This window comes from Pristiophorus japonicus, chromosome 9 (assembly GCF_044704955.1).
Source record: "Pristiophorus japonicus isolate sPriJap1 chromosome 9, sPriJap1.hap1, whole genome shotgun sequence".
Lineage (NCBI taxonomy): Eukaryota > Metazoa > Chordata > Chondrichthyes > Pristiophoridae > Pristiophorus > Pristiophorus japonicus.
In genome coordinates this window covers 14,740,369-14,756,486 of record NC_091985.1, presented here as the reverse complement: position 1 = coordinate 14,756,486, position 16,118 = coordinate 14,740,369, and the positions used below count along the sequence as shown (strand labels likewise).

Here is a 16,118-nt window from a genome sequence, read left to right as displayed (position 1 = left end):
TGTACCCCAGCGTAATACAGTGACAGATCTGTACTCACCAGTACTGGGCCTCAGTGTTATACACTGACAGACCTGTACCCACCAGTACTGTAGCCCAGTGTAATACAGTGAATGACCTGTACCCATCAGTACGGTACCGCAGTGTTATATAGTACTAAACCCCAGAACCTTAACTCTTCGGATGTCCTAATGTGCTTCACAATGAAGAATCCCTTGGTAATGCAGCGAATGTTGCTGTGTGGGTGAGGAAAGTAGGAGGCGATAGAGAATAAGAGAGGTCGAGCTCTGAGAGGGACCCGGGAGGTCCTTCTGAGGGTCTTCCCTTCAGTCAGAAATAACTCAGCCCTGACTCTTGTATTCTGTAAAGCCATTCAAAGAGCTCGATTCAATAGGTGACTGGTAATTAGTGCCATTGTAGCAGGAAGTTTGTACCTTTGGCCTGATGGTTGCCGCCATAACAGTCACTGCAGCTCAGATGCAGTTCATAGATTCGCACAGCACAGAGGAGGCCATTCAGCCCATCAGGGCTGTGTGGGCCTTTTGAAAGAGCTATCCAATTATTCCCACAGCCTCTTGCTCTTTCCCCACAGCCTTGCAACTCTTGCCTTTTCAAGTCTATATCCAATTCCCTTTCGAAACGTACTATTGAATCTGCTTCCACTGCCCTTTCAGGCACTGCGTTCCAGATTATAAAAACTTGCTGCGTAAAATAAATTCTCCTCATCCCCCCCGTTCCCCCCCACGCCCGCCCTCTGGTTCCTTTGGGTGAAGGGCTTTGACATTCTTTTGCATGAGCGAGTTCCATATGAAAATGTGTCATTATTTAAAATGACTGGGAAATGTACACAGGCTTGTATAAATCCCTGCTGGTTTAGAAATCCTGTTATTCCAGTGTTGTCTCTCTGTACAACCTAAGTTGAGTTTAACAAACAAAAAAAAACCGCTAAAATCGAAACAAAGAATGTTGGAAATGCCAGGCAAGTTGCTCAATATGTATACGGAGAAAAAGAAAGCTTAACATTCTGGGTGTAACTTCTTCAGAATATAAATCATTTCCACATTGTGTCAGCAGACAGCCAAGTCTGGGGAGTTCTTTGTTCCCGTTCTCGCTATGTTGATATCATTCACGGTATGCTGGCATCGCTGAGAAGGCTGGCATTTATTGCCCATCCCTAATTGCCCACAAGAAGGTGGTCGTGAGCCGCCTTCTTGAATCACTGCAGTCCGTGTGATGATAGGGTCTCCAAGCCTCCAGGATTGTACTGGGCTCATGAATTAAAGTTGAATCTCCTAAAATAAAAACAAGAAAATGCTGGAAATACTCAGCAGGTCAGTCAGCATTTGTGGAGAGAGAAACGGAGTTAACGTTTCAGGTTGGTGACCTTCCGTCAGAACCAGGGGTCACGCACCATTGACAGCGCACCAGAGAAATAATTCATAACGTTACTCACACTGGCCATATCTGTTGTTGTTGAACAAATATCACATTCACAAGGGAGCCATGCACTGCAATCCTGGCACTAGAGACCCATAAACAGGCAATAGTGATTCTTACATCTGTCGCTCAACAGGGCTGAGAATTAGTGAGAAATATGCAGGCTTTTAAAACAATATATATAGGCCATGTTTTTAGTCATGTGATCAATATTTTGCATTTGCTTACATCACAAAGGCACAAATCCTCCACTCACTGAAGTCACAACACAAGGAACCAGAGAGCCCACGGAGACAAGTAAGTCCCTGGATGTTTGAACCTATAATAAGTGTAAATAGGTACATGCAAGTGAACGTAAGATCCTGACATTGAGAAGAGATTGGCCAGGTGGCAGCCTCAAATTCAGGTTTAGTGGGTCTCAAGCTGCGTCCCAGTCATGTAAAAGAACTTGCATTTATATAGCGCCTTTCACCCCCTCAGGGTGACCCACCATGCTTCACAGCCACTGAAGTGCTTTTGAAGTGTAGTCACTGTTGTAATGTAAGAAACACAGCAGCCAATGCACAAACAGCAAGCTCCCACAAACAACACTGTGATAATGACCAGGTAATTTGTTTTAGTGACATTGGTTGAGGGATAAATAATGGCCAGGACACTTGGAAGAACTCCCTTGTGGTCACTGGTTAAGCCTCAGCCGGAATATTGTGCACAATTCTGGCAATATTGTGTTTCTGTATTCATCTCCTGGATGTGTCTGTGAGGAAACCCCAGGAGAAAAATCAGAGGGGGCATTACAAACAAATATTGTGCGTTTATCATTTTCTTTAAGCACTTTCATTTATTCGAGCAAAAAAATTGGAGATTGGGGAAGAAAGGCTGTTTGATGGCACAATTTTGAAAAGTGTAGATGAGCAGAGACACCCTTGGTATCCAGATACACAAATCCCTGCATAATCGGACCCTAAAAAAAGAATCGCAAATTCTACGTGGAACTAGAGTTGGCGGTTCGGTGTTTTATTTGTGTTAATCCGGTGGTGTATGTATTGTCCTGCAGGCCATGTCCAGCTTCCCTGCCGCCTTGTTCCCACAATGCACAGCAGTGTGTAAGATCATGGGTCAGAAGTCAAAGGTCAAAATCAGACTGCCTCACGAGTCAGCAAGCGTTAAACAGTGCATACTCCATTGGCAGCGCACCTGAGAAATAATTCATAACCACCTTACCCACACTGCACATATCTGTTGTTGTTGAACAAATATCATATTCACAAGGGAGCCATGCACTGCAATCCTGGCAATAAAGACCCATACTGACCGGCAATAGTGATTCTTACATCCATCGCTCAACAGGGCTGAGAATTAGTGAGAAATATGCAGGGTTTAAATTATATATAGGCCATGTTTTTTTAGTCATGTGATCAATATCTTGCATTTGCTTACGTCACAAAGGCACAAATCCTCCACTCACTGAAGTCACAACACAAGGAACCACAGAGCCAAGTAAGTCCCTGGATGTTTGAACCTATAATGAGTGTAAATAGATACATGCGAGTGAACATAAGATCCCGACATTGAGGAGAGATTGGCCAGGTGGCAGCCTCGAATTCAGGTACAGTGCGTCTCACACTGCGTCACAGTAATGCAAAAGAATTTGCATTTATATAGCGCCTTTCACTCCCTCAGAATGACCCACCATGCTTCACGGCCAATGAAATGCTTTTGGAGTGTAGTCACTGTTGTAATGCAAAAAAACGCCGCAGCCAATATGCTCACAGCAAGCTCCCACAAACAGCACTGTGATAATGACCAGATAATCTGTTTTAATGACGTTGGTTGAGGGATCAATAATGGCCAGGACACTTGGAAGAACTCCCCTGCTGCTCACTGGTTTTGGCTTCAGTCGGAGTATTGTGGACAAGTCTGGGCACCACACTACAGGAAAGATGTAAAGGCCTCAGAAAGGGTACAGAGTGGGTTTACCAGGATGTTACCAGGGATGAGGGATTTCAGTTATGAGGAGAGGTTGGAAAAGTTAGGACTGTTCTCCTTAAAGCAGAGATGTTTAAGAGGTGACGGAATAGAAGATTTCAGGATGATGAGGGGTTTTGATAGACTAGAGAGAGAAAAAGTATTCCTTCCGTTGAGCGTGTCAATTATTAGAGGTCATAGATTCAAAATCAGTGGTCAGTGGTCAAAGGTCTAGAGGGGAGATGAGGAGAAATGGTTTCACTCAAATTTGTTGGGATCTGGAATGCTCTACCTGAAAAGGTGATGGAAGCTGATTTCATCAATAATTTTAAGAGAGAGTTGGACAGGTGCTTGTAGGATGAAAAACTTACAGGGTTACGGACAAAAAGGTGGTGTGTGGGACTGAGCACGTCTGCACTTTCCAAGAGCCAGCACAGGCACGATGGGCCAAATGGCCTCCTCCTGTGCCGCAAGTTTCTGGGATTCTACATTTCTTACGGGCATATTTGGGACTGAAGGACAGATCAAATTTAGGAAGTTTGTATCTCTTTACCACAATACCACTCGCGTGAATGAATGTTTTGCTGAGAATCCTCAGGCAGAATGAGGGGAAGTGTCCTGGTTACTTGGCTCCAGAGAACTCTGCAAGCTAAAGGCCCAGTAGGTAGGGAGGGTCCTAGGAGGACAAGCAGCTCTGGTTAAAAGTACCAGGGGCTAAACATCCCGTTGGATAGCGACCCCCGTTAGGGACGCTAAAGTGTTATCGCCAGTGAGCGTTGACAGTTGCGCCGTTCAGCTACTTCAGCGTGCAGTTACCAGCGGGGCTGAGGATTATCGCCCGGGAGTGGTGCGCTTGCAACGCCTCCAATATCGACATGGAAGCAAAGTTTGGTTTGCTCGCCAGCCGTAGCTCCCCCTAGTGACCCCGCCAGAGAACGCCTGGCGTGCTGAGCTGTCCCGGGGGGCACGACTGCATCAGGTCATGGTGACTGATTTTGAGAATTGTTTTTGTTACGATTTGACATTATTTGGGGTGAGTAATGTAGAGGGAATGTTTTTTGTGAATTTTGTTCTGATGGGTTTTTTTTTTGCAGGGAGGTCTCTCTTAGGACACTGCGAAGCCATCTCTTTAACGTGAGATCTTCAGTTGCTCACGCGGCCCCAAGAGAAGTGTGGAACGCCTCCCTTAGTGGCCCACTCCATTCTCAGGGCGCTGAGACTCAATGTTGCTGGGCTGGCGCTAAAAATATTCCGGAGCTAAATTTAGTGTTCGGGCGATATTAGAGCCTTAGGAGCCCTTGAACTGAATTTCTAGCCCCAGGAGTATCTGCTGCCCACACCCAGCAACCCATAAGCTCTGCCTCGGCTCTCTGGGCTTAAGTAAGCGGGTGTGTCTCCTACAGGGAGAGAAAGCAAACTCTGTTACAGGCAAATAGAAATCCCACCCATGGGGACTTTTCAGTCATTGTCTTTGGAGACCCTTTAACGTGTTGATAGATTTCCCATGCATAATTGGACCCTAAAAAACGAATCGCAAATTCTACGTGGAACTAGAGTTGGCGGTTTGGTGTTTTATTTGTGTTAATCCGGTGGTTTATGTATTGTCCTATGGGCTGTATCCAGCTTCCCTGCCGCTTTGTTCCCCAAATGCATGGCAGTGTGCAAGATCATGGGTCAGAGCTCAAAGGTCAAAATCAGACTGTCTCATGAGTCAGCAAGCGTTAAACAGCACACGCTCCATTGGCAGCGCACCTGAGAAATAATTCATAACCACGTTACCCACACTGCACATACCTGTTGTTGAACAAATATCATATTCACAAGGGAATCATGCACTGCAATCCTAGCAATGGAGACCCATACTGACCAGCAATAGCGATTCTTACATCCATCGCTCAACAGGACTGAGAATTAGTGAGAAATCTGCAGGGGTTAAAAAAAATATATAGACCATGTTTTTAGCCGTGTGATCAATATCTTGCATTTGCTTACATCACAAAGGCACAAATCCTCCAATCACTGAAGTCACAACACAAGGAACCAGAGAGTCCACAGAGCCAAGTAAGTCCCTGGATGTTTGAACCTATAATGAGTGTAAATAGATACATGCAAGTGAACATAAGATCCCAACATTGAAGAGAGATTGGCCAGGTGGCAGCCTCAAATTCAGATACAGTGGGGGGAGGGAATTGCAGTCGGAGGCTTCCTTCGTACGAATGCCTCCGACCCAGAAAAAATCTGCGAAAGTACCTGGTGGTTGCGGAGGAACATAGGACTCCGGTCGGAGGCCTAGATTCGTTGTGCAGCACATGGGGAGATGACTTTCAGGTACGTACATACAAGCTGGAGTCACATGGGCCTGGACCACCAATCACTATGCACTATTCTCGTTAATAATAATGGGAACTCTGTACGAGTTCCCACCACTATAAATGAGAAAAACCCCTAAAACACCAAAAACAACATAATAAATAAATAAAACACCTCGCATATTTAAAATTAATTGAAATTAAATGTAATTAGATGTTTTAGAAAGAAAAAATATTTGGGGGAATTTTTTTAATGCGTTTTAATAGGGTTAACGATAAACTTACCTTAATGGGCAGGGCTTTTAATATAATAATTAGTGTTTAAATTTAATTTTCATATGTTTTAAAAGTGTTACGCTGGTAAAAGTAAGCGATGCACCTGCTTTTACCAGGCGTGAAAGTTTGAAGGACATTGGCTGGGCATGAGTTGGGCAAATAGCCCAATCTCTCCTGCGTGGATATCCTGCTCCCGGGGATGCGGACGATCTGTATGGAGAAATCTTGACGGATCGGAAAAGCTGGTTTTCGGCGTAAGCACATTGCGCGCCAAAAAACGGCTTTTACGAGGTCTCGCCGGGTCAGTGCGCACTTCGTATGGACCCGGTGAAGCTGGACTTTTCGGCCCAGTGATTCTCATGCTGTGTTCCAGTCAGGTAAAAGAACTTGCGTTTGTATGGCGCCTTTAAAGACCTCAGTTGTGAGGGGAGTTTGGAAAAGTTCAGAATGTTTCCTTGGAGCAGAGATGCTTAAGAGGTGACCGAATATAAGTTTTCAGGCAGATGAGAGGTTTTGTAAGATGAGATAGAGAAAAGTATTCCTTCTGTTGAGTATGTCACTAGAGGTCATAGATTAAAAATTGCGATTCTTACCTCCATCGCTGAACAGGTCTGAGAATTAGTGAGACTTATGCAGACTTTTAAAAATAATATAGGCCATGTTTTTAATCATGTGATCAATATCTTGCATTTGCTTACGTCACAAAGGCACAAATCCTCCACTCACTGAAGTCACAACACAAGGAACCACAGAGCCCACAGAGCCAAGTAAGTCCCTGGATGTTTGAACCTATAATGAGTATAAATAGATACATGCGAGTGAACATAAGATCCCAACATTGAGGAGAGATTAGTCACGTGGCAGCCTCACCAGTCAGATACGCTGCATCCCAGTCATGTAAAGGAACTTGCATTTATATAGCGCCTTTCACCACCTCAGGGAGACCCACTGCACTTTACAGCCAATGAAGCACTTTTGGAGTGTATTCCTGGTGCAATGTAGGAAACACAACAGCCAATTTGCACACAGCAAGCTCCCACAAACAGCAATGTGATAATGACCAGATAATCTGTTTTAGTGAATGTTGGTTATGGGATGAATAATGGTCAGGACACTGGGGAAGAACTCCCCTGCTCCTCTTCGAAATAGTGTCATGGGATCTTTTACGTCCACCTAAGTAGGCAGACGGGTCCTCAGTTTAACGTCCCACCTGAAAGACAGCACCTCCGACAGTGCAGCTCTCCCTCAGCACTGTACTGGGGATGTCAGCCTAGATTATGTGCTCAAGTCTCTGGATGGTACTTGAATCCACGACCATCTGACTCTGAAGTGAGAGTGCTGCCCACTGAGCCATGGCTGACGCAACCCGAGTCTACTCGACTCTTGACATGCCTCGGGCCGATTAGTAACTATTAAGGACATAAGAAATAGGAGCAGGAGTAGGCCACATGGTCCCTCGAGCCTGCCCCACCATTCAATAAGATCATGGCTGATCTGATCATGGACTCAGCTCTATTTCCCTGCCCGCACCCCATAACCCTTGACTCCCCTATAGTTCAAAAATCTGTCTATCTCATCCTTGAATATATTCAATGACCCAGCCTCCACAGCTCTCTGGGGTCGAAAGGGCCGAATGGCCTACTCCTGCACCTATTTTCTATGAAAGTTCCACAGATTCATGACCCTCTGAGAGAAGAAATTCCTCCACCTCTGTCTTAAATGGGCGACCCCTTATTCTAAAACTATGCCCCCTAGTTCTAGATTCCCTCACAAGGGGAGACATCCTCTCAGCATCTACCCTGTCAAGCCCCCTCAGAATCTTCTGTTTCAATCAGATCACTCTCATCCTTCTAAACTCCAATATAGGCCCAACCTGCTCATCCTTTCCTCAAAGGTCAACCATTTAATCCCAGGAATCTCCGAACTGCCTCCAATGCAAGTATATCCTTCCATAAATAAGGAGACCAAAACTGTACGCAGTACTCCAGGTGTGGCCTCGCCAATACCCTGTGCAGTTGTAGTAGGACTTTCCTACTTTTATACTCCATCCCCCTTGCAATAAAGGCCAACATTCCATTTAATTTCCACCAATTATCATCCATGGAAGGTGGGAGAGATGCGGGCACTCTTCGGGGTTGAGTTGGTTCCAAAGTGACAGGGCACTCTTGGTGATGGATCACCCAGCCTGGCTTATTCATGGGACCTGGAGAGGAAGACCTGCTTTTGGAGGGGCTGGGATACTTCCCGTTCATTTTCAGGTAACCAGTGTCTTAATGAGGAGCATGGTGCTAGCCAGACTAGCAGTGGGATCCATCCCAATGATATCTGCTGCTTTTTACCTGGTTAAACTCCAGTGGTAAACCTGCGCACACCTGGGGGGTTTCCATTGCCTTCTCTCGGGCCAACCTGTTCCTAAGTCCTCTGAAGAACTTGGAGTGGTTGGGGAACTCTTTGGACGGAGAGTATCGGGTGAGAAAATGCTCTACATGTGTAGACTTCTCAATGGTTTGGCTCGCTGACATTTTGGTGGCAGATTTCTGCCCGAGACAGATGGCCGGCAAGCCAAAGAATCAATGTTGGTGGTGGTTGATTATAAAGCCCGAGTGCATAACCGATGTATTTTGCATTACTCAGGTCTGCCAACCTCTACGGTCTTCCAAAACAGCAGTTATAATTGCTCAAGCAGTGAAGGTAGGGAAGGGATGACTACAATAGCATAAAGCTCTTCAATGGTGAGGGTATAATGGAGCACAAATGTTGGTGTGGGCATGATGCTGCTAACCCAAAGGGTGGGGGCGGTAATGATTTAGCTCTAAAGGGGCACAAACACACTTTTAATGGGGCAATGTTCTCGTCACAACAGCAAAAAATGTTTGGCTAATGTTTCATGATGCAGTGACTTAAAATGAGTCCAAAAAAATCCCATCGTCCCATCACTTGAACTCAAAGGATTGGAAATGGGTCATCCCATGCCCTGGCTTTTCTCCCAATCCCACAAATAATTTTCAAAAACCGTTTCCACCAAATGTTGCCCAGTTAAACAGGTGGTATGTGCCGTGTAAAAAAAAAAAAAAATAATCTTACGGGATAGAAGCAGTATTGGACTGCATTGGTGCTAGTGATGTTGCTGCTCGGTCACTGTGGCATGGATGGTGGTGGTGGTAGCAGTGTGGGTGCCGTAGTGGTGATGGTGCCAGCTTGCCTTGCAGTAGGTGTGGTAGTCTTACCTGGTGTGGCAATGGAGGGCCGTCAACTCCACTGCCTGCTTCCTCACTTGAGATACGTCTGAACTTCTCCATGGGGGCAATGGACAATGGGTGCTGAATGTGTGACCTCTTGTGCCCTGATGCAGCTTATACAACACCCAGTGCTACATGCTCGATGAGCTGCATCCAGACAATGACCCATCATTTTTTATTCTGCTGTCAGACCAGTAGAACAGCGCGTTGCTGAAGTGGCATGTTGAAAGAAAGAATTTTGCATTTATATAGCGCCTTTCTCAACCTCAGGACGTCCCAAAGCGCTTTACAGCCAATGAAGTACTTTTTGAAGTGTTGTAAATGTAGGGAATGTGGCAGCCTATTTGCGCACAGCAAGCTCCCACAAACAGCAATGTGAAAGTGACCCAGATAGTCTGAGTGATGTTGATTGAGGGATAAATATTGGCTGGAACACTGGGGAGAACTCTCCCTGCTCTTCAAAATAGTGCCGTGGGATTTTTTTTTTACGTCCACCTGAGAGAGCAGACGTGGCCTCAGTTTAATGTCTCACCTCCCACAGTGTGTGTCGCACTCCCTCAGCACTGCACTGGAGTGTCAGCCACTGTTGTGTATTCATGTCTCTGGAGGGGGATTTGAACCCGCAACCTTCCAACTCGGAGGCGAGGGCACTACCATGGCACGGTTTGGTAATGTGGGTGCTTCGTGTATATGATGAGCACTCAAAAGGAGGGACAGTGTGAAAGCAAGTCGATTCCCTGAAGGTGCAAGATGCCCCTCTTCACACTGTGGGCCTCTGAGATCTACTCTGCATTGTTAAAGTGGAAATGATGTGAGGGGGCGGGGGAGGGGGAGGAGGAATACATTTTTAAAATGGAAGTTACCGCTAGACAGTATTTTTGCTTCACCCTCTCAAAACCCGCAACAACTGCTGGCACTGGTCTGAGCTTATCGACTGAATCAACTGAGCACGCTGAGTGAGCGCACTAAGGGGCTTTTGACTATGGCACTCGCATCAACCCAGCTGAAGCGGAACTTGGAAGCTGAGTGCTGAAATACTTTGCATCCCTTTTCTGATGATATCGGATTATCTATCAATGGTGACCGGGAAATAGGGACCTACCCTCCCAAGTGTCCCGAGTGGTTATCCCTCATTGTGCCAGGGATTGAAACGGATGTTGAAATTCCCCATGAAATGAAAGGTGCCCAAAAACAGACCCCCATCCCGCCCTCGGTGTCCCCATTGTCTCTGCTCTTTTCCTGAGGGCCCCGTCTCCTCTTGAGGTACTGGCCGATGTGCGTTGGTCGCCCTCCAGGACCTCGCCCAAGTGACCATGCTCCGCGAGCGAGCCGATCCTGCGGTGTCCAATCCGGAGATGGCCCTGAGGAAATTCATCACCGGGGATTACACCTTATTGTGTTCCCGATTCTCCCAATGAGTGGGACTCCCTGCCGGGAGCTGGGAATCACCGCTCGCGGGCAGAGCCATGACTACCCGCATCCCCTTCATATTTTCGTTATCTGTATGTTACCATCTGCGAGTTGAATGCATTTTTCGAGTTTTCACCAATCCAAAATACCAGTCGCAGGAATTTCAGCCTGGAATGTGCTTAATTTGTTTCTCTTCCACTTCAGATGAACCAACGGGCGGTTTTACTTTTGTGTTATTTGCCGTAAGCCTGGACCTAATGGGGCAGATCGCCCAGCATGGTGTTAGCTTGCAAGCGTATTTAAGGGGCAGCTAGATATTTACACGGGGGAAGAAAGAGTTCGAAGGATATGTTGACAGGGTGAGATGAAGAGGGGTGGGAAGGGGGCTTGGGTGGAGTATAAACACCGCCACAGATCAGTGGGGCCGAATGGGTGGTGGTAGGAAGTGGGGTAATTTTGACTATGTAGTGCAAGCCCGTTTTCACACCTCTCCCAATCCGTTGACTTCAAATGGAAATTAAAAGCCCCGAAGAGCTGTAAAGCGAGCCCATTCGTTATCACCCGTTTTACCGCACAAATTCAAAGTGACAGCCCCCTCCCCCCTGCGCCCCCACACTCTCAAGAAAGATAAGACGGGAAATTGGTCCCACGGGTGATTAGGGGCGCCATTTCGACCCGTGCATCGAATTGAAACGGCGCTGTATTGATCAGAAAATGCTTCTCCCTGAGCTAGGAAGCACGGAGACTGCCCCCCCCCCCCTCCCAGTGTGATCGGAAGGGCGCATATTGGATAGTGCAAGTCGGGCTGGGCAGACGTGTCACAATTTGGTTATATATGTCACCGTTCACTTTGAACGCGCGTGTTGCGATTAGGTTTGAGCAGCTGACGGAGCAATGGCATGGGTGGAGAATAAGTGGAGACTGGGTGTTCTCCCACATGCTTGTGGCGATGATGCCCAGGGCACCCTTTGCTTCCCATTTAACCAGTCAGAAACTCCCGAGAAACCTGTCGGATAATCATACATAAACACTGACTAACGTGTGGTTTGATATTCAACAACAGTTTAATTGATGTGCTTGATGTAATGCGATCATAAGTTGTGTGGCAAATTTAATACAATAATTGGAGTGAAATGGAAAAAAAATGAAGGGTGAGAAATTAAAATGTGGACCGATTCTCTCTCTCCTCCCCTCTTCCCCCCACTCCCCTTTCTCAGGGTGTTGACTCCTTGCTAGTGTAGTTGCTGAGGTTTCCATGTGGCCATGAATCATGTGGGAGCCTCGCTAGCGAATGTGAGCCTGGAGTTGATCTGATCGAATGGCAGAAGAGAATCGAGGGGCTGCATGGCCTCCTCCTGTTCCTAATATTCCGAGCAGCCTAACCCTGTCACCGCCTGATGCCCACACGCCCACCTTTCCCGAAGGACGCTGGACAGCGAGCGGGAGCAGGAAACACTCACCAATTTTCTGTTTGTAACTCCCCACCGCCAGCCGCCACATCCCTGGCTGAGGTCGGCACAGACTCGGGATCAATCCTCATCTGAACAGCTCAGCTTCTGGCTTGATGAGAACATAAGAAATATGAGCAGGAGTAAGCCATACGGCCCCTCCGAGCCTGCTCCCCATTCAATAAGATCACAGCTTATCTTCGACCTCAACCCCATATTTCCACCCAATCCACATATCACCTTGAGTCCCCTCGAGTCCAAAAATCTATCGATCTCAGCCTTGAATATACTCAAAGATTCACCATTCACAGTCCTTTGGGACAGAGAAGTACAAAGATTCTCAGCCTTCTGAGTGAAGAAATTCCTCCTCATCTCCATCTTAAATGGCCAATCCCTTATCTTGAGACTGTGACCCCTGGTTCTAGACTCTCCAGCCGGGAAACAACCTCTCAGCATCTACCCGGTCAATCCCCCTTCGAATGTTTCATAACTTACCTGATGCATTGAGGGAGCTGGAGTTTCTGGATAAATGTAGACTTAACTCACTCAGGGGTCTCCTAGAATCATTGCGCCGCGATTGCTCCTTGTTAAGAATGTGATGTACTGTCGGTTAAGCGCGGTGAGTTAATGACGGGATGATTTGCTCACTAACAGATGGAAGCTTTAACGATTCAGATTTGCAGGGGTTCCAGGTTCTGGCCCCAGCTGTCATCCGAGCCCACCGCGGCCTGCTCAACGCATCCTGGAACTCGCAGACAGAGCGGAGAACGGCAAGCGGCAGGAACCCGCTGGGTATTATCTCCACGCCTTTGAGGTACTCACCGAGACCCAGGCCCGACATGGCCAACGCTTCCAAACCAGGCATACTTGACACGCACAGTGCTTCCATCGTCTTCACCAAGGTCGTCACCAAGAGGCCACACGGCAGTGCGGACGATTCAAAGGCGTTGAAGAGGGTGACCAGCAGCGTCGGTGAGGCAAGCGTCGCAGAAGAACGGTTCACTCCAAATCCCTTTCCCACTGGTGCCGGAGATGGGAGTGTGACCAACCGAGGAGCAAACGCCTCTCGACTGGCTCTCGAACTCGTCACCCGGTCAAAGAAGCCAATGAACCAGTCCTGGGACTTGAAGGTTGCTATTGAGAATTCGACTGGTAACACAACCGAGGAGGACAAGGAGCTTGACTCCAGTTTTGAGATGTTGCCCATTGCCCTCGAGGGCCAAGAGGAACTGACTGAAGAAGCAGAAGATGCTGGATTGGGAATGTTGTACACTTCGCAACAAAGCATTCCTTCTGCACTCTCACCAAGTCAACACGTTATTGGTCACAGGTCCTCCGGTCTGTTAAAGACAGTGGAGATACAACCTCAAACACCTCCTTTAGTGTGGTATCCAACAATTAGGCCCACTCCACCAGTGTCGGTACACAAAGTAAGTGTGCAGACATCTGCTGTACCTCACGGGCATCTGTTGTACGGTTCCCTCTGGATGGCCACCAGTAGTTCTAACCTGATGGGAAATCCATTAAACACGTTACATGTGCCTCTGAGGGACCAGTTCAACACTGAGACGGCAGCACCATCTCTTCATGACAATAGTATATCTTCGGTCGACCCCCTCGAGCTAACATTCCGCACATACCATTCTGATATTAAGTCTTCAGGCACTGCCTTGCCAAAGGACAACAGCAATATCTTGTCCAGTTGGCCTCCTTCACCAGGACGAACTGGTTCTGACGACGCAAAGCCCATCATGTCCAGTACAGCCATCGAACGGGATAACCGCAGCAGTGTTACTGTCAACCTACCGACGGTTGTGACAGACTCGCTCTACTTAACAAACCACTTTGGCCAAGAATCTATTACACCAACACACAGATTGCTCATCAGTACTGAAGAGTTAGAAAACCAATTAAGGCAATCTGAAGAGTTTACTCTGCCCCCAGGCCAATTTTCGGTCAGAGGGCAAGGGGAAGGCGCTCCTATTTTAGTGCACAGCACACACACGGGCTCTCTGGCTGCAGCGGCAAAGTCAGACAATAATTTGGACCATCCTGGTGCTTTGGCCAGTGTTTCTTCAGCCCAGTCAACATCAGATGCGGTAAATACTCCTTCCACGCCAAGCAATTTCTGGGATAATTCACCGGCACCTTCTACATCCAAACTCAATGAAGGTGTGCGACATTTGCAGTACAACACAGAGACATTGTTACTGGGACCTCCTGAACTCAGCATCCATCCTTCCATGTCAGGTATGGTGCAGTCAGCCAGTTTTAGTGCTGCAGTGCTGCATCCTGGTGCACAAACCCACATCGAGATGACTAGTGCATCAGTAGCGACGATGGTCTCTGAATCACCACCGGCGCAAACAAGCCATTTAGCTCCTTTAACAGTGTCTTCATCGAGTACAGACAGTCAGCGGAGATTGTCTGCAGGAACAACCAGCCCTCACCTCTTTCCCGTCAGCAAGAAATGGACTGACCATGACCACAGCCAGACTGCACTGCAAATTACACAAAGCCAGCAACGCGTGACAGAAAGCAAACTGAGGACGTTGGCTCCGACTGATACTGGGTTGTTGGCCAAAGACCAAAGTGTTTCACTTGTGCCCTTGCACATCTCGCCCGACTTAACCTCTGGGACTCTTCGCCCGAAGATTGATTCCTCAGCAGTAGCTGATCACCTCAAGTCTTCGCTGGAGACTTCAATGGTGAATGTTGGGAGCACATGGACTGCCACCTTGGACTGGATCCTGGCGGTGACCGACATGCTCCAACCTGCGCCTTCAGACATCCGTGCAAATGTAAGACATGAAAACGCAACTTCCCTTAATCACGACATTCTTTCTGAATTGGAACAAATTCCAACCTTGACACCAAATTCATCTCGTGGATCTAGGAATGGGACAGATTTTCCTAGTTTTCCGCTGACCGTTTCAGAAGGCGCTCAGAACCATTTTGAAATTATTTCTCGGGTAAATAAAAGTTCAGCTGTGGCTTCTGGCTCTCACACCCAAGAACAATTTGTGGCCTTCACTACACAAAGCGCAAAGGAACTTGATCATCAGCTGAGCAAGGACTCTGCGGACAATACCAATCCGTGGAGTTCGTGGTTGGGTTTTGTTCCAGATAGGACAGACCGCCCTGTGCCGCGTACCTCTGGGATTCCTGGATTGAAGTGGGAACCATATTCAAATTCCTTACTGGAAACCTCGAAAGATCTCCAGGTAGTAACTGCAATACCGGTGCATTTGGGAGCACAGTGGACATTTCTCAGTACACATACCCCACCGCTAACAAAAAGCCCCCAACTTGTGAATTCAGCTGGCATTTTTACAGAGACAGAATCCGAACGCACGCCAATCACCAGCTCTGCGCAATTGCCAAAAGACCCCCCGACTATCGTTTTAAACATAACTTTAACAAGTCAAAAACAGGCAAGAACTTTGAATGCAGAACTTTATGCTGAAGAGCCACACACATCTAACTCGGTCCCATTCAGTGTTTCAGCTCCAGTAAGTGAGGGACTATCAGTAGGGTTCACCTCAACAACCACTGGATCTCAAGATCTAATCCAGCTGCCCACAGTACCGATGAATCCCTCTGCGGCTCTCTCCATGAATGCACCTCCTACTCAATCGGCCTGGGGCATTGTCACCAGCACGGGGGCCAAGACACTCCTGGAACAGCCGCTGCAGCCGTTCCAGACCTCCGCCACACGCCTATCGAGTCTGGAGTCCTTCTTTCCATCAGCCGGAGTGACGCCTCCTCCAGTGCCCTCCCGGGATGTTCATGGGCTCAACGCGGCTCCCTCCACGAGTTTGGCGAGCGGGGAAGCAGCTGTCGAGTCGAGCCAAGCCCCCGTGTCCTGTCTCTGTGAAGGGGTTGAGGGGACGGTCTGTTTGTGCGGAGTTCTGGTCGCCAACCGTATGTCTCAAGCGAATCTGTATAACGCTCTAGCGGAAACTGTGGCCGCCAGTAGTTATCTCACCGGTGTCGATGCTGGGTGTTGGAAGCGGTTGAGCTGAGCGGGTAGATG

At 47.7% G+C, this 16,118-nt stretch overlaps 1 protein-coding gene across 8 annotated transcripts in view; it reads left to right on the top strand.

The window, feature by feature from the left end:
• Positions 1–16,118, top strand: part of adgrg6 (adhesion G protein-coupled receptor G6) — a 157,356-nt gene that overhangs the window by 74,708 nt on the left and 66,530 nt on the right. For 5 of the 8 annotated variants that reach the window (XM_070889080.1, XM_070889081.1, XM_070889082.1 and 2 more), the window contains exons 7-11: positions 1,673–1,732; positions 2,882–2,932; positions 5,402–5,461; positions 6,693–6,752; positions 8,620–8,676. The exons of 1 other annotated variant lie outside the window; for it this stretch is intronic. In XM_070889080.1, coding sequence (XP_070745181.1) covers positions 1,673–1,732; positions 2,882–2,932; positions 5,402–5,461; positions 6,693–6,752; positions 8,620–8,676 — 288 coding nt within the window. The remainder of the gene's footprint in view (positions 1–1,672; positions 1,733–2,881; positions 2,933–5,401; positions 5,462–6,692; positions 6,753–8,619; positions 8,677–16,118) is intronic. 2 more of the 8 variants (XM_070889084.1, XM_070889085.1) reach the window with 2 other exon arrangements.